Source organism: Panthera tigris, chromosome D4 (genome assembly GCF_018350195.1).
Source record: "Panthera tigris isolate Pti1 chromosome D4, P.tigris_Pti1_mat1.1, whole genome shotgun sequence".
In the NCBI taxonomy this organism is placed as follows: domain Eukaryota; kingdom Metazoa; phylum Chordata; class Mammalia; order Carnivora; family Felidae; genus Panthera; species Panthera tigris.
Window position 1 is genome coordinate 59,029,882 of NC_056672.1, and position 26,055 is coordinate 59,055,936.

The window sequence follows — 26,055 nt, forward strand, 5'->3', positions numbered from 1 at the left end:
ATGCACTGCAGAGGGCCTGAGGACCACCTGCTCCACTATCCTGCTGATTTGGCCACCTACCTCCAGGTGGGCAGGGACCCCGACAGGGAATGGCCAGAGAACTCAATAGTACGTAATACCAAGTGAAGGCCCAAATAGGCCCTTTGCTCCCCAATAACAATACTCTCATACACATGTGAAGAGCATGTTCTTCCACCCGAGACTCACATCAGTGTTGTGTGCCCTATTTTACAATGAGGACACTGTGGCCATCAAGAGGCTAAGCATCTTGGCCCACCAGGCACCTGAGTCAGCCTGACTGGGAGCCCAGCGCCCTTCTCACCAAACCAGCAGGGCTCCATGTGACTGGGGCCCTCAAGCCTGGGGTTAAGACACAGGGAAGAGGGTAAGAATGGGCTATGAGGTAGGGCTTTGGACAGAGGGCTGGCCTGGGGACACCAAAGACATTGGTGCAGGAAGGAAACTGAGGCCCAGATGGCATGGAAAAGGCCAAGGCCAGAATCTGACCTTGAGAGAAGGGTCGTGTAAGATGAAAAGGGGAATTAGGGCTGTATAGTTAGCACAAGCCAGGCTGGCACTGACAAAGGAAGCTGCCAGATCCTTTCCTATTCAGAGCTGGTCTCCGGTACTCCCTTCACGGGCCTGGTCTTAGGTGTCTAATGATGATGCAATGCACAGTGAATCATGACATCTCGGAACTCACGGTTGACACAGACTTCAGGGGTGGCTTGAGCCAACCACCCATCTGTTACTTGACTATCTTTATGTCATCTCTCAATGTGGGCTGTTTTGCCTCTGCCTGGATACCTCTAGGGATGGGCAACACATTGCCTCACAGGACAGCTTCATATTTAATTGGTAAGTTCAAAAACATCTCAAAAGGATTATGACTTTTTTTGAGCCCGTTTCTCTACCTATAAAAAGGAAAGCTTGAACTGGGTCACGAGCTTCCCCACTGGGTTCCACAGAGCCCTCGGGTTTTCAGGAGCTACCTCTGAAGCTGCTTTTGGGATGAGAGAGGCAATGAGGGCAGAGAGCGAAGCCCAGGCAATTCATGGGCATTTGGGTTGTGAGGTTCTGTGGAGAGCTTCACCTCCATCTTGAACCAGAACCTAATTCCTGTGGGTGATACAAAGGGGAATCTATGGAGAGGGAAACTGAGGCAGACAGAGGGAAGAGGTGAGAGGAGCCCCTGAGGAAACAGGTGCACTTCTCCTCACCCTCTTTTGCAACCACAGCCTGTGGGGCTGGGGTGAGTTCTCTGTTCACAAAAGCACACCTCCCCAAAGCCTCCCCCATCCACCCGCTGCATGGAGTCAAGGAGGCAAGAACAAAACCCCATCAGCTAATCACAGGCTGTGTGAGTCATCCGGGGTAGGAGGGGCGTTCTGAAAATCAAGCTGCAGCACCCCAGGGCTGCACAGGCCCTGGACAAAACGTCCTACACAGTGGCTGAAATAGGGCCTCAACAGTCAGCCTCACAACTCACTATCTGGCTACTTACTTAACCTCTCTGTGCCTCAGTTTCTGCATCAGTAAAACGGGCAGCTACACTTTAAAGGGTGATGGTGAGGGGAGCCTGGATGGCTCAGTAGATTAAGCGTCCGACTTTGGCTCAGGTCATGATCTCACTGTTCGTGGGTTTAAGCCCCGTGTTGGGCTCTGAGCTGACAGCTTGGAGCCTGGAGCCTGCTTTAAATTCTGTCTTTCTGTCTGTCTCTCTCCCTCCCCAACTTGTGCATGCTTGCTCTCTCTCTCTCTCTCAAAAATAAGTAAACATTAAAGAAAGAAAGAAAGAAAGAAAGAAAGAAAGAAAGAAAGAAAGAAAGAAAGAAAAGAAAAGAAAGAAAGAAAGAAAGAAAGAAAGAAAGAAAGAAAGAAAGAAAGAAAGAGTGATGGTGAGTATCCAACAAGAATTCACATCAAATGCTGTAAACAAGTACAAGAGCCTAGCAGCTACCTCCACAAATAGGTAAAAACAGAGGCACAAAATGTGTTGCCAAAGCTCAAACAGCCAGTTTGCAAACCAAACAGCTAGAAGTATGACCAACTGCCTGCTCTAAGACTACTGCTTTGCACGGGGAAACTGAGGCCCAAGGTCATTCAGGTGGCAAGTGGCCATCTCAGATCTGCTTGATTCCACCTGGGTTCCTTCTGCAGTAGTACAGAGAGGTATGCCATCTCAGGCAGAGAGGGGATGCTCTTCCCAACAGGGTTATTCCTATCTACCAAAGACGCTTGCCCTGTTCCTAGAAGTTGCATGCACACGTAAATGTTATAGCATGCACCCCGTGATCCACTGCCCCCCTCTCCCCTGACGAGCTGCTTCCTAGAACATTTACACAGCACTGGCTCACCCCAGCCCCCTCTCCCTGCCATCAGTCAGAGCGATGACGTTACACACAAAGAATTCTGAGTCAAAGGGAGCTGCAGTAAGGTCGTTACAGCTAGAAAATGTCCTGTTTAATCACCTATTTCCTTAGAAACCGAAAATGTGGGTAAATTTGGGCATAGCCTGTAAGCTAGGAAGAGAGTGCAGAGCAGCAAACACAAGGATGACTCTTTGGAGACAGAATGCATAAGATCTTAACAGATCTCTAATTAAATCAAACCGCCCTGCCTTGGACCTAGCTGCCGTGGGTGTGTCTTATTAAAAAGCCAAAGTCCCACAGAACAGTTCTGTCCAGCTAAGCAGCTACTTGACACTGAGGTCCACGGATGCACCAAGGAGGAACCAGCTCCATTCCAAAGACAGCCGTGTCCACAATGTCTGGATTCCCAGATGTGCCCTTCTACCCCAGTCCCATGTTCTGCAGATGTAGGTCTGAGCCCCTCACTTGTACCTGTGTGACCCCAGGGAAGCGATTTGTCCTGTTTCCCTCATGTGTAAAGTGAGACACTACTTCCTTTTGCAGGGACATGGTGAGGCTTAAAAGTATATATGTCAAAGGGCCCAGTACAGAGCCTGGAGCCTGGCGGGGGTTCCAGCCTCAGATGGCTCCCACCATTTCCTTGTGTCCCGGATACCCCAGCATCAAGCACAAACATACACTTCCTCCAGGACTCCACCCCACAGACTGCCCTGCCAAGCACAGGCCACACTTGCCATTCTGCCACCAACTTACTATGTATCTTCAGGCAAGTATCTCTCCCTTTGTAGCCTCAGTTTTCCCATCTATAAAATGAGGCTGTTGGGTTCAAGTGGCCTTGAATATCCCTTGCTGCCTGACATCTGAATGTGGCAGAGGGTCCCAAAGTCATTCCTGTAACCACCACTCCTTTAACCCTGGGCTGACATGCCCCCGGTGCTCCCACAGAGCTGATAGTTCACCAAACCTGGTGGAGATGATGGCATGTAGCAGCGGGAGTGGGTATCACTACAGTCCTGAGGTGAACAAGATTCCACCAGCAGACCTGTTTCCCTAAGTCGCTGGAGGAGAGCAGGCTACCCCTCCACCAGGCGCCAGCCCCAGCTCTCTGCCTCTTGCTGCCCACAGAGGCCACTCTCCCAGGAGAGATCAGGAGAGAGCAGGAGGCCCTACAGAAGTCTGGCCTAATCACTCCCTGCCTCAGCCTTTTGCAAAGTGGCTAAGTGTTCTGGAGGCCACACTGGTGGCCAGAGAATCAGTACCCAGGAACGGGAGAGCATGAGGCAGAGTCTTAGAGGCAGGGTCTGGATTTGTACCCGTATTTTTCAGCAATTGTTGCATGCGGTCTCCTCAACCCTATGAGCTACACTCGGCATGGGCGCAGCATACACTAAGTGCTCAATGTTGCTTCCTTTCCCTTTCTTCTTCTAATTTGAGAGGAATCAAGAGAATGTACCCAAAGACATGAACACTGAGCAAACCATAAGAGGGTCACTTTAGAAAGTGGCATCTGTAACCCAAATCCCAAGACACACAGGGCACCAATTCACTAGGCCTCAAAAGTCAAAGCGGCTCCCAACCTGCTACTGGCCACCCTCCTGCACTCTAGTCTCATGTGGTACCCCTGTTCATGTTCCTGCCCGGTGTGGGGTCACAGGGGGCCAATCCATAGGACTATTCTTTTGTCTCTGGACCATCCTCCTGAGCCAGGAGGACCCACGTGTGTGGTTTCTCCCTACTGCCTGCTCATGCCAAGGGTCTGAGATGGCAGACACCTCATAACCATTCACTCCTTAAAGATGCCCTAAGCAGGGTACTGCACACACAGCCACTTTCTTCTGGGTCCCACATGACTATCTGGACAAGGTTTCGTCATCTGGGGCCAACAGGAAAACAGCCACAGTGGGGAAAGTCTCTGTATTTTCTATAAACCTGCCATGTAGACCAGAGGACTTAATGCTGCTTCCAGCTACATGCCAAAGATTTCCTGGTGTGGGGCCAGGGATAATTTTGTCCCCAACGATCGAACACCGTCCCCCCCCCCACCCCTTCTTCTACTAGGTACTGAAAGTAAGATGACCCAGCATGATTCTTTGATTGCCCTGGCTGCTAGGAAGCTCCAGGCTAAGTTTTCGATCTCAAAAGCTGTATTTTTCTTCAGCAGAAATTCCTTTTGTATTTTTTTAGTTCTTACCTTGGGTAACTGTTACTTGGTGCCCTGTACTTTTTCTGGACTTTCCGTGTGCCCTGCCAGGTTCTTCCTGATGTAGGTGAGACATGAACTGGTGAACTGTAGTGAAGATTCAACACAGCACTATCCTCCAACCCCCGTGGTGCAAGTGCAAACCTTCCCCTGCTGAGGCTGGCTGGGCACCTGCCAGGAGCGGCCCCTCTGCCTCCCTGCTGAGTCCCTGTGTCAGCAGCTCTGCTTACCTGTCATGATCCTCTGGGCCTCGTAGGGCTCCATGTAGCCAGCACTCTCTCCCTTTCCTGCTTTGTTCTTGAGATCATTCTTGGCATCGAAGGGATCAGAATAGTCATCAGCAATGGTCACCTGCAGGGAGCAAGATGGCAGGAGTGTGTGAATCCACCTCTGGCTTTCTGCTTCACTTCTGTTCACAACCAGGCTTTGCTCCAACAAACATAAATGGAGCCTGCCTCATACCAGCAAGGAGGGGGAGGTGGAGACAGGAAAGAGCTGGTGCCTGCCCTTAGGGAACTCCAATTCTCATACCCCTAACAAAGAGACCCACACTGGCAGTGCTCCTTACAAGGGAGGGGCCTCTGAGCAGGCAGCCTGGCTGTTCCGGGCACAGCCATGAGAACAGAAGGGCATCTGGGTAGGGAAGCACAAAGGCAAGGACCTGGAGGGCGTCTTTGGGGAATGCGAGTTGCTCAATTTAATGGAATGGAAATAGAGGAAAGTTGGAAATGAGATAGCAAAGCCTAGAGATGCTGACATGCTCCTGGTGCTGGCTGAGGCCTAGAAGAGCCTGCCTAGAGATAATTATGTTCAGCGTTCCATCTTCCCCCAATCTGGAACACAAGCATGCCTTGGGTAATCAGACAACAATTTGGTGAGATCAACACACTGCAAACATGACCGTGGCCCCAGGCAGACCCAAAGAAAATACAAAAGCAGCTCAGGGACCCATAGACTGCCATGGTCAGAAAGGGGCTCGGAAGCAATAAACTGGAAGACTCTTCGGTAACAGATGGGGAAACTGAGGTCCAGAGAGGGAAGGGGCTTGACTAAGACCCTCAGCCATATCCTCTGCCTCTAAGGGCTGTTCTCTCGGCCTCCTCACTTGTCAGCATTTCACAAAACAGCAAAGTTCCACCAAATACAGAGTCACCTCGGGGTAGGCAGCAGGGGCAGGGAGGGGAGTCCTAGGAGCACGTGAGAATCTGGGATGTGAACACTTTGGAGACAAAGTTCCACATTTTCCCTGGAGGAGAGTAAAAATTCTTGGGCTAAGAGTAAACATGGCAGTTTTTCCTCCCATTTCTGACTTTCTAAGCTTCATAAAGGGGCACACTTACTAGTGGGGAAACCCACTCCCTGTCACAGCACCCTAGCCCCACCGCAAAGTTGCTGTGACCTCCGTGGAGTTCTTTGCCCCTTTGGTCACATCTGGCAAAGGGCAAGTACTCAGCCTCCCAGCCAAGGCCACCCAGCTGCCTCTCTGGAGAGGGGATAGGTTAGCATTTCTCTCAACCCTTGGGGTTACATGAATTGTTATTTAAATTGTGGGTTTAATTAGAAACCACAGGAGCCTCTTCTCTCTCCCAGCTCCTGGAATGTAAAGCATTTGAGGGGCCTATAAACCCAGGGGAAGGGAAAATCCCCCTTTGTCTGCCTGGTAAATGGCAGCTTGTGGCAGCAGCCCTGGCAGAGGGAGCAAGTGACCTTCAGCTGCCAGGAATGTGATGCCCGCGGAGGGACAGCGTGCAGCAGCCCTGTCACTGGCATGCGGCCGGTGGGGGCAGGGGGGAGCTGATGGGAGGCATGGCACATAGCAGTCACTGCTCCCTGAACAAGAGCAAGCTTATCAGGGAATGACCCAGGGCGGGAGTGCCCGAAATCTGAGTATGTGTGACCCCACTGCCACTGCTCTGCCACTGCTTCATTGTGGCTGTGGGACAGGCTTAGAGTCCCAGCGGGGACACTTCCAGATGCTGACATTGTAATCGTGGCCTTTCTTGAGACTCACTGAGCTCAAATGACACCAGGCAGGGGGAAAATGGGGATGGGGGGAGCGCTGGGTCTGGCAATGTCTTTCACTTGATATTTCTACTCTACCATTTGCAGAATACATTAGGGAGAAAATTATACACGTGAACCACTGTCAAATAGAACAGCTCAGAGGCTGATCTGGTGTAGGGTTTTGTGTCTCAGAGTTCAAGCAACTAGAAGTCCAAATGGAGAAAACCATGAGCCTGATGTGGATGACATCTATTCCATACAGCCTTACCATCTCTTTTCAACATGAACATCCTCCATCTATTTCAGGAAGGGAGCAAATATTTCCCCAAGAAAACCAAATTATTTTGGGGGGATTAGCTGAGGAAGGGGAAGACAGGGGAGGGAGTGGGCTGCAGTCTCCGTAATCTGGAAATCAACATTCCAGCTCCTTTCGGAAGTGCTCTGTAATTTGCAAACAGGGAAGGCTTGCAGGATATAAACCAAATCTTTGTTCGCCCTGGGACAGGAGCTCTGGGAGGCCTTCAGTTCAGCAGACACTATCTGTATTTTCTAATTAAAACGAGATCTGAGCTCAGGTTGTCAAGGGGCCCCCAGCTGCCTGCCCTGCTTACTTCCGTTTCAATAAGAATTTACAAATCCTAAAACCAGGAAAAGCCCCTGGTCTCTGCTGACATATGGTTCCAGTTATACCTGCTGACAGTTGAAAATCCTTCCATTAGAAAAAAAAAAAGTTTAGAATTGTTAGTTTAAGAAGCAAATCGGAAGGTTCCTAAAATGTATATTTAATCAATTTGCTTTCCAACTTCAAAGTGAGGTTGGTGGAGGGGAGGGAATCTGAGGTTTGAGCAACCTGAAACTTGGCAAACACTTACTGAGCTGTCTGACCTTTTGCAAAATCATGTCCTGGTTTTTGGAGTAAAAGTTTAACCAGGTGCTGGGAGAGTTGAGCAGGCAGTTAACCAGAGTGCCCGAGCAACTTGCCACAGGCCCTGGGCCACAAGCACTGAGCAGTGTAACTGCTGTCCCAATTGCCCAGCTCGCACTGCAAGTCAGGAGGGCTGGCAGGGGGCTTGAGTGAAGGTTGCTGATTTTCTGAGTTAAAAAAAAGGGAAGCAGTTTCCCCAGATGTGGGTTTGGATTCCTACTGGGGCTGACACTGCTTTGCTTTAAAATGTCCTTGAATCTAATAGAACAATTCAACCCAAAGGGAGCCAGTCGGGACTTCTCTGCAGGTCAGGCTACCTGTGCTTGTGAGAAGTTTTCCTTGATTTCGATCTTGGATTGGTGAAGACCTGACTGGCATTGGGCATCGGACCTGGGCCTGCTCATGGTCCCACAGGCACAGAGCTTAGAGGGGGCCAGCCTACTGGTCTCACAACTCCACTATGCAGCTGAGCAGCAGCAGAAAGGTGGGCTGTTGGAGCCTGTCCAACCAGTGGGTCACAATCGCCTTCTTGGCCTCCTGGGATGGGTGCACTGGTCCATCTCCGAAAAAGGAAGAGGGTTATGGCTAAACCCTAGGCAAGGCTTTTCTTGCTTTCAAACAAAACTAGAGACCTCAGGTCAGCCCAGTGCTCCAGAGGACTTTCACAGGCTTATAAAGCAGTGGGTTCATGGGGGTCCTTGAGAGACCTGCTTTAAATTCTCATTTTGTAATAGCCCACTGCAACCCAGAGGGTTTCAGAATTCCACCATGCTTGCTGCCTTTATGAATAGGCTCTGTGAGCTCGCTGCAGACTGCAGTTGGCTCCACATCCCTCTTTTCTGGTTTGCACACACTGCTATGTGAAACTGGTCCCTCCCTTCCAGTAGTCTGAGGCCTGGGTGTTTTTATCTTGGGAATTTTGCTTTGTGATAGGAAGTAGTCTTCCTGTTCACGCCCAAAGGGAAGCACTAGAGGAAGATGGGTGTTGCCACTTGACCACACTTGGCCACATGCTTTTCTGAGACAGCCACACCTGTGGGGAGAGCCAGGTCCTCTTCCCATGCTCTCAATGGAAAGGTAAATTGGCAAAGCCTCTTTGAAGGGACAGCTATTGGCAAAGCCCATGAAAATCCAAAAATGCACATGGATTGACCCAGCAATTTCATTTCTTGATATTTATTCCCAAATGTGCACAAGAAGCCAGGTAAGGATGCTCATGGGAGCACATAATAATAAGAAACTGTAAGCGCCTGCTATACCCATCAATAGGGGAATTGCTAAATAAACCATGCTAGTTCCATGCTATGAAATATTATGCAGCAGGTTTAAAAAAAAAAAAAAGCAGTTGCTCTACATGCACTAACATAGTTCTCTACAGCATAGCTTTGAATGGAAAGAAAGCAGGTTGTAGAATGATAAAATACAACATGATACCTACTTATGAAAAATGAAACAGAAAGCTCTATTAATGTAAGGAAAAGATCTAGGGAGAAATAAACTTTTTTTAAAAAGAGATTTTATATATTTTTTAAGTAATCTCTACACCCAACATGGAGCGTGAACTCACAACCCTGAGATCAAGAGTCACATGCTCTATGGACTGAGCCAGTTGGGCATCTCTAGGGAGATATAAACTTTAAACAGATATCTCCTCTGGGGCAGCAAAGGCCTGAGATTGAGTGGTTAGAGGAAATCAAAGGAGATTTGCCTGTAATGTTAATGTATTTTTCAAATAAGGAAAACTTATTAATGTGTTACATGCAAAATTAAACTTCTTAAAAAAGCACTCTTTTCATAGGCTATTTTTGGTACAGTAGATAAACTGTTTCCCAAACTTGCCTGGAGATAGGAATGGCCTGGAATGCTTGTTAAAAAAACAGATCCCTAGCCCCAATAATCTGTATATTTAATAAGTAACCCAGGTGATTCTTACCAGGAAAGTTTGAGAAGCTTTAAGCTACAGCCAGCCCCCTTCCCCACCAATCTAAAGCTAAACCTCCAGATATTACTCTGGAATTTCACTTTCCCCAGGTATTTCTCAGCCCTGTTCATTAAACTGAAGTAAGAAGTCAATGTTAAACTCAGCTCTCTCTTGCTTTCTTCCCTGGGGATTAAGTAGAGTAAGAGATGACCCAACATGCCTTGGTCCATCTCCAGAATCTAAGACGTAGAGGTAATGGCATTCCCTGTGTAATTCTGAGGGCTGGCCCCAGATGAAGCAACACAGCCTGGGCAGGGGGGAGAGGGTTACCAGGCAAGACCTTGCCCTGCCCCGCCCCATGAGGGGAGACTGGGCCATGAGGATGTGCAAGGTTCTCTGTCCTGGAGCATAGACCCTTTTAGGCCATGTCAACATGGCTCTCAGCAAACTCTGCAGGGAGATCACACAGCCCCAGGAAAGCTGACAGGACTGTGGACAGTAGCCACTGCTGAAAAGCGTGAGGCATCCCTGCTTTAAAAAAAAAAAAAAAAAAAAAAAGGCGTGATAAGAGAGGCAGAAAAGCACCACCTTCTGGGAATGGGTGACCCACGCTGTCCCTTCTGCTCCACGGGCACCTCCTCTGAGCCATGTGGTCACTTCCACGAGCTCTGCTGCCTATGGGAACTGGTGGCATTGGGCTGCCCCAGCTCAACCACTTGTTGGACGAGGCAAGAGAATTCTCCCTCATTCTGTGCTGCTTTTCTTTCCCTGGGAAGTGAGGGGGCAGCACCCCATGAGGTCCTGGGTTCTTTCCAGGCCCATGACTTCTACCCCAGAGCAAACTGCATCTGAACACACCTGGGAATGTTCTACATGGTCCCAGTCGGACCGTTTCCTCACCAGTTTGCCATTAAAACTATACAAGTTTTCTTAACAGTTCGTGGGTCACAGACCCCTTTGGAAATGTGATAGCTGAAGATGTGGCTCCCTCCAGTTTATATATGACTGCAAAGCTGCAGGGCTCACGTCACAAAGGTCAAGAGTACTGTGTTAAGACCAAGTCCCTGTGCATTGAGCCACTTTAAAGAACAGCTAAGATGGGACATACTCTCTGTGCCTTATATAGGCAGTGGGTGCAGACTCTATCATAATTCAACACACATCATTCACCTGCTGAAAATACAGTGTGATGTGTGACTGGCCTCCCATTCATTTGGAGGTGGGGAGTGGGGGGCACAGGAAAGGACAGCATGAGTCCACTTATCTTGGCTTACAGCCACACAGCACCCAAGGCAACCTGGCTCCTTCTCTCACTGTGGAGGTCAGGAGGGATCCTTGAAGGTGACCGAACAGCATGCAGGGCATGAGGTGGCGGCAGCAGCAGCCAGAAGGCTCCCTGCCTCTGTCCCCCAGTAGGGGACTGGGCAGACTGGAGTCCTGGTCCTCCTTTGAGATCCACCATGACACAAACCCTGGCAGGCATGATGTCCCCATGATGGAGGCTCTGTTGCCATGCCAACTAAGAGATGACATTAAAGAAACTGAAATGTTGGGGTCTGGAGACAGCTTCAAATGACCAGCAGGCTGTCTAAGAAAAAGACAGTGGACAAATGTTCTGCACATACCCAGAAACTATATAGAAGCAAGCTCGGGGAGTCAGAAAGGACATCTAACGGCCATAAAGGGGCATGCTGCCTGGAAACCAGAGTTCCTACCATTTCAGTGTCCAAACAGAGGTGCCAAGGTGGGTTTCTGCTTTGGGTAGAGCTCAGCTCACCGGCTATCACCTGTCTGTGCTCTGTTTTCTTAGCACAGATTCAGCCACCCTGCAGCAGAAGTTCAGCTTCCAGAACCGCCTAGATGGGTGGCTGTTTGCAGAACCCCCACTGTGACCAAGGTAGGCGATATTTCCAAAGCTCAAAGCTGACCAGCAGCAGCTGCCTGGGGCCGTGAAAATACACAGAAAATGGCACCACAGAAAGGAAGGACATCACCAAGCAGGGACGGCCCTGCAGAGTAACTCTGGACAGCCTGCTTTATCTCTGAGTTTTATCAATTCACCTGTGGAACTGAACAAGAAGATGGCTTGGCTTCTCAGCTTCACATGAATGTTATGATGAGAAAACACAGATGATTTGGGGACGCGTCAGCAGTTTACAAAGAAAAGGCGATGGTGGCAACTTCTGGGGGCCCAGGATGGAGCTAAGTGCTGGGCAGAGTCTCTGCTCACAAGGGGTGGAGATTTAGTGAAGAAGACAAAACAGAGACCTAAGAAGAACCCATCAAGGCTCCAGTGGTGACAGAGAAAACTAGCTGCAATTAGGCATGACAATAGCTGTCAGAGTTCTCAACCACAAAAAGAAAAATGTTTGTGAACAATCCTTTTTTTCCTTTTATGCTTTGGGTAAGATGAACCTCCCACTCGGGGGCACTTGGCTAAGAAGAAGAGAACCTCGTGGGACCCCCGGGGCCACCCCACCTGTGTGCTGGGAGGCAGCAGCGTGCTCCTGGTCTCTAGACTGCGTCCAGGGCTCTGAGCGGTCCAGAGAACCAGGCTGGGACACACAGGGGGCTGCGGAGATGCCCCAAGTGGAGATGCAAGCAAGCACCCCCTTGCTCATTTCTCCCGGTCCCTGGCTTTAACCATCATAGACAACTCTCCTTACAGGTGAACCAATAAATCATTTCTGACATGGCAAGGAAATTAATCTGGGGAAGATTAATTAGCTACATTCTCGCATTCAGCGGCAACTCCTGGAAATCAGATGGAGGGGAGCACTTTTTCACACTGACCTAGGACTGGTTCCCTTTCTTTCCTCTGAGGTCTGATTCAGCCATGCAGAATTCAGAATTCTGCCCAAAGTTCTAAGCCCCTCTTTTCATGCTTGGAGGTCAAGTGCTTCCAGTGGCCGGGAGTTCATGACTTCATAATTCAGTCATGTGGGCAATCTTCCTCTGGCAGGCGCCACCCATTGCTTTGTGCAGACCTTGGGGGCTCTATTGCACATGCTTCTTTACAGACCAGCCAGTTACCTTGCCCCGCATGTCAGGAGGCCAGGGGTGTTTCAAGTGGTCTCCACTGGTCTTTCCAGTCCTGCCCCTCCCACGGCCACAGCTGCTTGCCTAGACACCTGCAGGCTCCAACTTGTTAGGAAAAACGCATTTCAAATTACAGCCTCTGTCAGCTCCTCTCAGGCCCTGCTTGCTCAGCCCCCCTCTCTCTCTCTCTCACACACAGTCACACACACACACTCCTCACCCTCCCTCAGTTTAACCCCGTAGAGAAGGCTCTGCGTCCTGGGTGGGAGGCTGCTGGAGTGGAGCCCAGCTCAGGCCTCTGTTTACTTCAGAAGCTTGCTGATAGGTCGTAGGGACTGGCTTCTCACCATCTCTCAGCAGTGGAAGGTTCTATTTTGAACTCAGAAATAGCTCAATCTTAGAATTTAATTGCCTTCAGCTAGGACCAGAGACAGAATTCACTGCATCCCTCCTGAGGACAGAAGCACACAGGGGTCTGCAGTGGCATTACATGTGAGGTCAGAGTAGAAGAGTCCTGGGAGATAATCTAAGTCCAATGGGTTTCAAATTTTTATGTGTGGAATTGTGTAAAGGAAACCTCACATGGAACCCCAATATGTACCAGTACCCAATCTGAAAACATTGAATTTACTGGGGAGCAGGAGGCCCCGAGGAGGAGGGGTGGTAAAGGTCAATACCCAAAACAGGTAACCCAACGTTTCCTAATACACAGGTCCATGTTGTTTCTGTAGTACCTATATGGCTATCTAATGTTTCTTCTAAAATCATTCCTAACATGGGGAAGCTGGCTGGCTCAGTCAGGAAGGCATACGAATCTTGATCTCAGGGTCCTGAGTTTGTGCCCCACGTTGGATGTAGAGACGACTGACTAAATAAATAAATAGATAGATAAATAAATAAATAAATAAATAAATAAAGTTTAAAGAAATCCTTCCTAACATTGTCAATTTGCACAAGAACTCTCCCCACCCCTAGGAAAAGCTTAGCGCCTCTTGCAAGGACCACCACTCTTAACATCCATCTATCATCTCCCCCTCTCCCCCCAAGACAGCTCCCTGTGGGAGGTGGGCCCCAGGCAGGAGCATCCACTGAGCCTCCCTTTGTCCTCCCCTAGGCTCTGGCTCAGCACTGCCCAGCCCTCCGACAAACCCCATCAACTTCCACCTAGCTTCCCAGACAGTCCTTTCTTGCAAGTTTCTTGCTCAAGTGGGACAAGTGCTCCTCCTGGGGTTTGGGCTCACTGCCTAGAAAATGCTCTCAGACCAGCCCTGGATCAAGAAGGGTAAGAGTGGGATTTTCTTCTTTCCTTTGCAGAACACTTAGGGTTGGAGAACATATCATCTGGAGCAGGGACGTGGGATGGCTCTCAAAGTCCTTTACTGCTCCATGCCTCAGCTGCCTTGTTTATAAGGTGACAAGAGGATACGGACTAAATGGACCAGGATTAAGTGATGGACTTAGAATGGGTCCAGCACACAGCAAGTGCTCAAGAAATGTCAGGTGTGATTATCATCATCTCAACCGTCATCTAGCCTGATGGATCCCCTCGTCTTATGGGGGAAGAAACTGAGGCCCGGAGAGGGAAAGGGGCTTATGGAGGTCACCTGGATATCCAGGAAGAGAATGCTCATTACTGGAGTGACAAAACCAAACTCCCACCAAATCATAACCACAGGAGAACCTGTTATTTGTATGTATGTATAGCCTGCCTGCTTCCAAAATGAGTTTTGGACAACTGAATTTAAGTGATCTTTCTGTGCCTGGTAGGCCCGGCCCTTCTGCTGCTTTCTTCCTGAGAAAGGATCAGGAATGCCCGTGAGGCTTTCTCACGGTAACAGAAGACTCTGTACAGTAAGAACAACTTCTCCAGTGTTCTCACAGGAAAAGTATGTAAAGCAAAACAGAGCCTAGAAGCCAAAGGCCTTCCTGAGAGCTACAGTACCTTTAAAAGCCAGGCCTCAGTGCAGGCTGTGGAGATGAGCTGCAGTGGCTGGGTGAGGCGGGGTCTCTCTAGCCCATGTGAGCTCCGTGCCCAGAACTGAGATTAAGGGGAGAAAGGGCTCAGGCCAGGTGCAGCCCAAGTGACTGGCAACCCCGGCCCTGGGATCCATACTAAATGAAGGGACACTTCTCTCTGAATGGATCCCATTAGGATGATGCATGCACATTTCTAACACAAGAGCCGCAAGGCAGGCCAGAGCATCTTAAAACACAAGCAGCACTAAACAGCTGCCCTCCCCCCAAAGTCACCACCTTTTTATTGAAGACATGCAGCATCGGCCATAATTACCACCACCAGATTTAAGGGTTCCCAATTATATTCCGCTTAATAGTGGGTGCTCAGTAATAAATGGTGATTCACTTTTTAAAATGATGCCATCAAGCCTCAATTAACTCTTTCTCACATGCAGACCTCTAGGCTAAGAAACTGCCCCTGAACCCCAAAGCACTTCTCATATGTACTCAGCACTTTCCAATGTAAATACAAGAAAGTTATTGCTGACAGAGCTTTGCGACAACAAACCTGTCTGTAACGGTGTCAAAGCCTCGTTCAATCACATTTACCCCATCCTCACAACCTGCCAGGCAATGAGCTCTGAGCTGGAATGCGGCAAGGAGCAGAGGCAGGCCTGTACCCCTGCCTCATGGAGCATCCAGTCTCCAGGGAGAGCAGCATTATTCAGTTTACCTCCCCGCGGAGGGCAGGAGATACTCAGCAGGCTTGTTTGAGGCAGACGAGTGTGGGCACGGGTGAGGCCCCTTCGTACCCTTTCCTGAATTGCAGCTATGTGGACACCTGTCTGCTTTGCCAAACCTGGGAAGCAGGTTCTGGAGCCGGTTCCCTCTTTACCACGGACAGCCCTGGCGTGCAGTAGGGCCCCTACAAGGTGTGCCAGGCGGGAGCCAGGGCAGGCAGGGATGCTGAGGGCGGTACTGGATTCAGAGGTTCGAGCTTCAGTGCTTCCTGGCTTCTCACCATCTGTAGGGCTCTGGGAGGGTGTCTACCTTTTCCGAGACTGAGTTCACCCACCTTCACTGGGAGAACATCTTCCTCCTGGAGCAGGAGGAGATTGAATCAATGGACCTACGGGTAACACAATGGCTGGCACATTGTGTCGGCAAGGTAGGAGGCACTGGAGAACATGGAAAGGATGCTGTTCTCACCTTTGAGATGCCACAGGCCACATATCTTAGTTTGGGTTCCCCCAGACACAGACCTTGAAGCCAGGACTCAGGTGAAAGCCCTTTATTTGTGACCTGAAAACTTACGAGGGATGTGGAAATGGGCCAGGGAAGGCAGCAGAAAAGCTGGCTAATCAAGCCAACTACCAAGGTGGGCAACTAGAACTTCATCCCACAGGAAAACTTGGGCGGTGGGGAGGGGGGGCAAACACCAACTAACTCCCGGAGTCACCACTGGAGGCTGCTCTTGGGTCCCTGCCCTTGGCCACTCTGGCTGGTGTTTGTGGGAAGGGTGGCTATCCGCATCCCAGCTTCTGCATGAAGCCCTGGGGCAGATATGGGTTCAAGCCCACTGAAGAAGGTCAGACCGCAGGGGTGGGAGGGACTTGGTGCGGCCTGACAGCATCAGATAGCTGCCTAGGACAGAGGAAGCCTCATGGAGAAGGAGTGAGGTGAGAGGAGAGATCCACTGGGTAAGTTCACCCAGTTGAAGCCATAGGAGGGCCAGTCAGATCGACCTGGGCTCCTATGCCACTTGACCCCTCACCTGCCTAGCTCACTGCTTTCCTCTGAGTTCCAGTTTCCTCATCTGTGAAATGGGAAGAAAGATCCCTGTCCCATCTCCCTCTGGGGATTTAGCGCAGATAATCATTTTGCAAATGCAATGGGGACTGTTACTGAATCTAGGAATCAGGCTATCCCCACAAGCCACCCTTCTCAGTACAGGTAAGCTTCCCTACATGAAGTCCCATGGGTCATTTTCTCCTGGGCCAAAGATCAAGTAGGCAGCTCCCCAAGGAAACACCTGGACAAAACCAATTTTGGGGGACCAAATGCCAGCATGGCAGCTGTTGCCCGTGAAGAGCTGTTGTCCAACGGGTGGGGCTGGTGTACCATGTGAGTACCTGGGAAGGCCACGCCAGGCAGATGGCACCACAGTGAGCCTGTGTGTGGACAGGCCACAGCTCTTTACAACTGGCTAGTGATACATCAAAGCACTACGGCGACCCCACATCTCTTACCCTGCAGCCAGGGGTGCTGGCTTCCCACCCCCTAGACAGAGAAGTAGTGGCCTCCAGTGAGATAATGGAAAAATGAATCTTCTCCTTTTCCACACATATATAGGTCAGGGCACAACCAGAAGTACAGAAGGGCAAAAACTCTGACCTGGTAATGCCCATCCTAGGATGGGGTGAGTTACCTGGGGACACCCACAATGCAGCAAGCAAAGAAGTTACGGAATCTTTATGGATTAAAAGAAAATGCTTTTTGGCATCTCAGCAAGTGACAAAAATCAGACTTCAAGAGTACTTTCAGGAGGATTCCATTTTTCTAAAGTACAACACACACACACACACACACACACACACACACACACACACACACACACAAAGATGGAGAAAGAGAAATGTGCTTATGTGCATAGAAAAAGGACTAGAAGGAAATACAGTAAAACACAGCACTTGTCACCTGCTGGTCCACAAGCCTTCTCTCTGATCAAGACCTCCAGCACCTGGGCGATGGACTAGAAGACATAGGACCACTGAGCTTTCCACGCTCAGGGAACACATTGTTCCACACCCACTCCATGGTCTCAGAGCCTCCCCTCATGGACCTGGACCCCTTGCTGTATCCTACCCAGAGATGTCTACTTTGTAAACATGTGATGATTTCAGACCACTCTGGCCTTTGCCCTGAAAATCCTCGAGTGCTGCCACCGTGCCAGAAGTTTTCAACACCAGGGCAGTCTGATTGGCTCTGTCCATCCCCACCCCACCCTTGTCTAGTCACAGCATAAAGGGGTACGAGCAAATGCTAGATGAGTCAGTGAGTTAATGAATCCAGGGAGGGTCTACTGGGCCATTTCTCTCTGCAGGGAAGCCCAATGTCCATGCCCATAAGGGCATAAGGGGCCTCTCACAGTAGGGCATTATAAACAAGCACACTTTTACTCAAGCATTTGTAAACTTCCTGGCTTGGCTGCTTACTAGCTTGCATGACGTTAGGCAAGCCATATGACTTACTTGAACTGTCTGTCCTTAGTTTCCCTCACTGATAAAGGATAAATAATACTAAGGTTTCCCTTACGAGTTCACTGTGAGAATTGTTTTCATATCTGTCAAATGCTAGCGCACCTGGGTGGCTCATTCGCTTAAGCGTCCAACTTTGGCTCATGATCTTGCGTTTCTTAAGTTTGAGCCCCATGTCGGGCTCTGTGCTGACAGCTTAGAACCTGGAGTCTGCTTCCAATTCTGTGTCTTCCTCTCTCTCTGCCCCTCCCCAGCTCTTGCTCTGTCTCTGTCTCTCAAAAATAAAAACATTAAAAAAATATTTGTCAAATGTTTAGAACCATGCACACAGCAAAGGTAAGCATCACTGAAGTATTTAGTAAATAAAATAAGTAAATATATACATACATGTCTAGCACATGCACCTGCACCTAGACATGCGTGCACATGAATGTCCACAGAAACACACATGCTCACATTTCCATGGGCTCCAGCAGAGCATGACCTTGATTTGCTTTTTCCAGACGGATTTTGAGGTCAAATATGTGTACTCTACCACAGCCAATGGGCAAAGAGAGAAGGGCTACAGTCTGCCCTAAACAATAATAACCCACTGAGTAAAGTCTAGCCAGTGTACTGACCAATAGCCATGACTGAGAACCCTGGTCATTTGTACCAATCCAGTTATCCATCAGGCTTTTCTACACCAGTATGCTGCTCCAGTCAGAGAGCACCCTGCCCCACCCAACCCTGTGACAGGTGACTCCAGACCCACTGGACCTCAGCGATGCACGACACCTCTGCCTGGAGATACGGAGCTACCAGAGCAAACAACGGTGGCCAAGAGCACACAGAGAGCCCAGATAAACTCTGCCTGTCTTGCCCCCTTCCTGTAGGTTTGTAAGAGGCCTCACCTCTATAATCCTCTTCACAGGCTTCTTTATCTGACCTCAAGCTTCTGTGCAGAGGGCTGGGGAGAGCAGAGGAGATGTCTAAGTGGGGATTTCAGGGAGTTTCAAAGGCCCAGTCCAAAGCATTCTATTTGTTGGGCTTAGTATGACAGGTTCTTATTTTTACATGGCAGTACTTCAGGAGTTTAACATACATGTGCCCAGGGCCAGCTACATAAGCCTGTGGCCTCTGCAGTCACATGGGGCTCTGTACGTGGTTTCACGCTCTGTTGCCATCTTGAAACCGTCAATAATTTTTGAGTGAGGGCCCACGTGGATTCTTATTTTTCAGTGGAATGAGCCCTACGAATTACGTTGCTCATCCTGATGGTCTTCCACATCCAGAAGTTCCCATGCGGAACTTGGGACCCAAACTCTAATCCCTTCCTCTCTCCAACTGGGTACCACTGGCTAAGTCACACTCCCTGTTGGGACCTTAGTTTCCCCATCTGTAAAATGGGAAGGAGAGAGCAAACTTCAGGGCCAGAATTCTGGATTTCACAGACCACTATAATTACCAAAAGAGGGAGGAGAAAAGACACAGGATCACAACACTAAAACCCAACTACCATATGTCCCTATTGACATTTTCTAAAGGAAAGAACAATAAACAGTAAAAAGGAAATTGACAATAAAGTACAATTCTTTAAAGAATGAATTTAACTTCATAAAAAGACTCCCTAACTTTTCACTTTTCTAATTACTTTCAGGGAAAGCACTGGACCACATGGGCATTTCAGTCCTTCCAACATTATTCTGAAAGTCAAGCCCTCCTTTAGGACACAAAGTTCTGGTGTATATCTATGGCCTAAGGGCACTGGCTTTTCCTGCTCAGTTCTCCTCCCCTCCCGCTCACTCCAACAGCATATTTGAGACCACCACTGAGGACTGGCCTCTATGAAACACCAACACGGTGCTTGACAGTAGCCTCATGTATCAGGCACAAACTGGCCCTAATTTATTGGTGCACATGGTAAAATTACCTTCCAAATGGAATGTCATAAATCACCCACTGCCGGAAACGTTCTATCCTTAAAGGGGGGCAAAGGTATCTTGAACTGAATCCCAGACTTATCAATTTCTAAAGAGCAAACTTTAATCCACTGCTGCTGTGCTAATCAAGTGATTGGGGAGGCCCGGCCCCTTGCTGATAACACACCTATCTCAAGACCTCCCCAACCCTCTACTTTCTCTCTTTACACATCTCTCTGTAGAGTCATGCTGAAGTCATGCATAACTCACAGGACTGACTCCTGGGAATGAGGGTCCTTTGGTGCCAGGACCTAAGAACCTCAGACTAGACCCTCCAAGAGCCAGAGCATTCTTAGAGCATTAGAACCAGCAAGAGGCTTACTGAGGTGATGCTGACGATGAAGTAAGTACCTCCTATGTGCCAGGCACTTGCCTATGTGCTTTTACACACAGGGTCTTATTTCTTCTTGCTAATTACACCATTTCCAAATGACAAAATCAAAGCTCAGAGAGGTTTAGTAGTTTCCCCAAGGCCATAGAGCACATAAGGTGGTGCAGGCTTCACTCCAAATCTTTGGCTCTCCTATGCCACCCACGGCCTGTTGCATGAGTTTCTAATACCCTGGATTCCTTCTCGACAGCAGGAGGAAATCTCTGAAGGGAGGTTTGAAAGGAAGAGGAGGAAGCTCTGCCAATTTGGCTCTGATGTGCCAACCTCGGGCAAGGGCCACCCCTGACACTCCCTCAGTCAGCTGGGTGCTGGGAGTCTCCCTTCCTCTTCCTCAGCCGCCCTATGACTGGAGCACACCTGCAACCTGCCTGGGCCACACCTGGGGAAGCAGCCACTTCCGCCTGCAGCCTGGAACTCTGCGTTCCGCTTCCAGCAATTTCCTCCCTCCATCCCCTACTGCCTCGTCCTTCCTGCCAGAAAGATCCCACCTCCTCCACCTCCCCACAACCACCACCAAAAATAGCACAGTATAGCACAGGAGGAATCCTTACATTAGAGGGAATGAGGCCCCGGGGCCTCCCTCCTCACGTCCCCAAACCCCAAACATGGAAGCCCCATGCAGCATAGGAGGGGAAGGAGAGCTAGAAGGTGAACGTGACCTCACCTCTTGTTTCATTAGTAAGAGTTACTACTTGGACAGTGCCCAGCATGCACTAAGTTATTGTTATTTTCAAAGAGGCCTGTAAAGTAAGCCTCATTGTTCTCCTGGTAAAGTGGGAGGGAATTTTATGGTAGAGTTGGTTCATTTTTCATCTTGTTAGGGTAAGCCCAGCTGGACTTGAAAAAAAAAAAAACAAGTGTCCACACATACTGTGAGGACCAGAGGAACTGGAGGTGTTCCATCTGTAGAAGAGGAGGCCTGGGGTCAAGGTGGCCGGCCTGAAATCCCTACGGGCCCTCGCGGCCCAGAGGTGGTGTTGGCTGTGATGGTTCCTGAGATGGGGTCTAGGAATAACTCAAAGTGGCAGTCTCCTGGGATAAAAGTGAGCACCCCATCATCTTTATGGGGGTTCCATCATGCCCATTTCTTGGGGATAACACAGGTGATGTGGGCAACCTGACTCGGAGGAGGTGTCCTTTCAACACCCTCCTCCCTCCCACAAGAAGAATGCACTTCCTGGAGACATTTAAACCAATGCCCCCGCTGACCAGCTGTTTTGAAAGGGCCAGGACTGGGCCCACCTAAGTGGTCTGGATACACTCCCTGTCTCCTCACATTAATGTCAGGCCCATCCTCTGATTTGTGGACAACAGGTCAAAACAGATGGTCCTGAGTTCCCCATCCATCCTGGACCCCATAACTGGAGTGTCATGGGCTTATGGACTGGCTTGGGCAGGCTGTACAGCTCCTACCACCTTCCCCACACCCTTGGCTGGGAGAGTTGGTGTGGTAAGTAAGGCAGGAAGGGTCCTCAAAGGCTGCCCCCAACCTTTTCCACCCAAGAAAAATTTGCTATAAAACGCCAACACCCTCCCCAGAACCGCCTCCCAGATTTAAGAAGGAGAGAGGTGGCTTGGGTTTAAAGAGAAATTGGATTCCCATTCATGAACTCCCCATACCAAAAGCACCTAACAGGTAAAACGGGTTCCGCCATTGATTAATGAGCTGGGGTAATAATGGGGCTCACGCTTCGTCATTAAAAATATTAACCTTGTTCCTGGCCCAGTGATAAACCCATAAACCCAGGGCCCACAAAGCTCTCTCATGACCACACTTACCATCTGCCAGGTGAGGGGGGTGGGTACACCCTGGGGGTAGGCCAGGAAAGGGACAGAGTCCTTTGGAAAGGCCACTGACACACCACAGAGCCAACCGCAGGTGGGCAGGAGGGAGAAATAAGGCCTTAACTTTCCACAGGTGTGCAAGAACCCAGGGGTCTTGGCTGCCTGGGACCTTTATTAAAGTGATGTTTTGCTCACATGGTCTAACGTAGCTTCCCAAAGGCAAACCTGCCCACAGGCTGTGTTGACAGTAGTGTGAGAGTATGACTTGTGCTACTGGGGAGGAAGATGGTCTTCCTCAATCTGAACAAACCGAGGGTCACCCATCACCACATGCAGCTCTGGGTCCTTCACTTCAGATCTAGAGCTGCCACTGGGAGGACAAAGAGCCTGGCTTCATGTGTCACGAGCATGGTGGACAAGACCAAGGAGCATGGGTGTTTTAGAGAATATTCAGGGATATGTGTGCACGGTGCAGGATGGGTGGTTAATCCCTAGAACAGGATGTAGGTGTGTTCTGTTGGGTTAAAGAGGACAGAATGAGGAGCAAACAGCAGAGGTTATGGAAAAGATTTCAACTCAGTTTTAGGAAGAATGTTTGATCAGACAGAGCTGATCAAAATGGAACAGGATATTTTGAGACATAGTGAGCTTCCAGCCACAGGAATCTCTAGGCAGAACCTGGGTGAGCCAGGAGAAGGACCTAGATTAAGATTCTTCGCCATTGGAAACTGTGTGTCACCTGGGATTTTCACAGTACCCCAAAGCATGAGACTGAGGGCATGCGAGACAGTGTTGAAGGCGTCGGCCCAACCTTATAAAAGTGCATCTCTCTCACTTCCACAAAAAGTCCCCAAGCATTCCAGCTCTGCAGTACCAGTTGTACTGGTTCATTTCCCCCAAAACATGTGAGGGTGGGAGGCTAGATAAGCCTGCCTTCGGAGAGGCACCGTCATTGTCTAGGTGAAGATGAGACACAGGAGGTGAGCATGAGCTCAGCATCTCTAGGTATCTCCAAGGTGGGGGGCCCTGGGCCACTCAGTGGAAGGAGGGTCTCAGCCTAAGCCAAGACAGGGCTTCTTACTCTAACCACATCACATAGGCTGGGTACTATGGGGGGGGAGGCACAGAATCATACTCACAACACTTCTGTACTGGAATTCAGCAATGCTCATGGTGGGTAAGGTACTGGGGACAGAAGAATAAATATAGCTCAGTGTCTGCCCTCAAGAAGGGGAGAGTCTAGTAAGAGAGGTCAGCAAATTTCTTCTATAAAGAGCCAAACAGTAAACAGTTTGGTTTGCAGTGTCTACGGCAACCACTCAAACTCAACTGCTACTGTAATGTAAATGCAGCCATACACACGAGGAAGAAAGAAATGGGTGTGGCTCTGTGGCAATAAAACTTTATTTACAAAAACAGGCAGCAGCTGGATTTGGCCCAAGGGCCACAGTTTGCCCACCTTTGGTCTAGTCTAATGGCTCTCAACAGGCTGGGGCTTTTCACAAACAGCAATGCCTGAACTCCACCCCAAGTTCCAATTTAAGTGGTCAGAGATAGGGGCCTGAGATTTGCATTTTCTAAAAGCTCCCCCAAGTGATTGTACCATGGAACCAAGACTGAGAATCACTGATCTCTAGCAGAAGACAGGCACTTGTAATCCAACTATTATCTCACAATAATCCACAGGATTTCACAAACCCAGCCCGGGGGAAGTGACTCGCTCAAGGTCATACAGTGAGTCAAGAGGCAAGGATTCCCAGCCCATGAGCATTCCCCTGCACCACAGCAGACACACAGATGGGCTCATACTCCCTCCCAGAGCTTGGGATGCAAGTGCCCCTTGTTCCAGGAGCATGAAGACCCGGGAAAAATACCAACCACATTCACCCAACCCACTCTAATGCATGGGACCTAACCTCTCCCTAGGCTGAACCTCAGTGACCTCATACTAACACAGGAACAGAATTCCCAAAACATCTCCCTTTCCTTTGAGAAACACCATTTTAACCAAAGTTTAAACAGTTTATCGGCATCTGGGAGGAACAAAAGAGTACTGTAAAAACTGTATTTCCTCAGTCCTAAGAAGTGCAGCCACAGGAAACTCTTTACCAATGACACCACTAAGGACCTGCCAAAACGTGCCGCCTGCCCAGAGCTCTGCCCACACAGGACTTGGGCACAAGGAACCCCCAGAACCCTGGGGAATGTTGCAAGAGCTTGGCTGAGGCTGGGCAGCCACTGGCAGTGATGATCTCAACGTCTACAGAGCAAACGCACTCAGGCAGACAGGGCAAACCCAGGCATCCCTGGCCTTGCAGGAGCTCTGCGGGTGGCCAGGGAGACTCTGAGCCCCAGACCCTCCCTCCTGTCCTTGGAGCCACGGGGACAGTCAGGGGCTCAAGACAGCAAGCATTTGGCCTAATTATTACTGTAATAATACAATAAGCAGCTACCAGGGGCTGTGTTCAGTTCTTTTAATACTCACAACAACCCTATGGAGTAGGTTCTCATATTGTCCCCGTTTTACAGATGAACAAACCGACGCACAGGTTGGCAGGGGAGTCAGTGAGTTATTCAGGATTCAAGCTCAGCTGCTCTGTCCCAGATTCAGGCTCAAAGGACTTCAAAGTGAATCTACCAATGCACAGCCTCCCTGCAGGGATGGTGAAACAGGCTCAGGGAAAGTAAGGGGCTGGGAAAAACCAGTTCTAGGTACCACCCCCTCAGAGAGCCCTCTCTCTTCACCGAGAAGGGGCCTGCCATCTCCAATGACACAGAGCAATGGGTTCACACAAGATGCTGAGGGCCTGCTCAACTGGACAGTGGGTTGGCTCTGTCCACCAGCCTGTCCAGGAGACCCCCTGTCATTCAGGAACTTCTCATCCCACCTCCAGGGTGGGGAGGGCTGTATGCTTGTTTCCAGAGTCATGCAGCTCACATACAGAGCTGCCTGCCCTCAGCTTTCCCACCATGGGTCTTTGCCCAGCCGCGCCCTCCTAGGGTACTCCCTTCTCTAATCACTGCACATTCAAGTTCCACCCAGTCTGCAAGGAACAGTGCTCGAGAACATGAGCTCTGGAGTTAGATCTGAGTTCAAATTCTGGCTGTGCCACCTTGGGAAGCTTGCTCAACCCCTCTGGGCTTCAGTGTCTTCATCTATAAAGTGAGGATAGTGACAGAGCCCGACTCAGTGCCTGGCAACGGTAGGGGCTCAGCTGTATTATCTTAGTTCTGTCTGCACCTCCACTCAGCCTCTCTGGGCCGCCCTTGGGGCAGACTCCATGCTGGGCTCCAGGACATGAAGCAGAACCAGATACTACTGGGGTCCTGCAGGAGTTCCAGGCTAGTCAGGGGGACAGACACAAGTTCACAAATAGCTGTGAGGGGCTAAGAAGTGACATTTCACATCCTGTCACACTCACAAGATTTTTTAAAAATCTGGCTCTTTTCCCACTGACTAAAGTCAGTTTCAGTAACTCCTGACAAGTTGTATAAGAGTTTTTAAAAATCAGGTCAAACCACATTTGGAAAGCTCCAAAAGGCTCCCAGAATTTTCTCCCTCCCTTACTTTGCAGTCTGGGTTTGGCTGTCCCGCTCCCACTCTCTCCCATCCTGTGCCCCCATAAGATGTGTGCCCCATTCCATGTATTCCAAGCACACCAGAGCTCAGCAGCCACAGAATAGGGTGGGTACACAGGCACCAGGCTGGAAGGGACCTCCAGACTTAAAAGCGCCACAAGGCAAGCCTTATTCTATCATAAAAGCAATGGACCCAGGAGCCCCAGTAACCAACACTCTTTCCAGGTCAGAGTGTCTCTTATTCTTCTCAACAACCCCTGAAGTCATCATGCCATGATTAGTGAGTCTTCCTAAACTGGGGCTCCAGGGCGGAGCCTACATCCATGCATATTTCTGGTACCTGTGTCTAATGCAGGGCCTGGCACACAATAAGGTGTTCAGTAAGTGAAAAAAATAAATTTTGCAGGTGAGAAAACTGGCTCAGAGAGATTAAGAAACTTGCCCAAGGTCACACAGTGAGGAGAAACAGCAGGTCAGCAGGAGAAGCTGGGTGTAGAGAGTGACAGTGGGCAGGGGCCATTGGCAGTGGTGACTGGAAGGTGAAAAGAAGAGGGGGGGGAAAGGCAGATCAAACCCCAGGGAGGTTTCATCTGACCAAGAGAGAACAAAGACAGGTGGGGAGGGGGGGAGGGGTTGGGGGTTCAGCTGGCTGGAGAAGGCCAGAG

At 49.7% G+C, this 26,055-nt stretch overlaps 1 protein-coding gene across 2 annotated transcripts in view; it reads right to left on the reverse strand.

Moving 5' to 3' along the window:
- SHB (SH2 domain containing adaptor protein B) overlaps positions 1-26,055 on the reverse strand; it is a 135,968-nt gene that overhangs the window by 81,526 nt on the left and 28,387 nt on the right. For both annotated transcript variants that reach the window (XM_007089333.2, XM_042963968.1), the window contains exon 2: positions 4,803-4,923. In XM_007089333.2, coding sequence (XP_007089395.2) covers positions 4,803-4,923 — 121 coding nt within the window. The remainder of the gene's footprint in view (positions 1-4,802; positions 4,924-26,055) is intronic.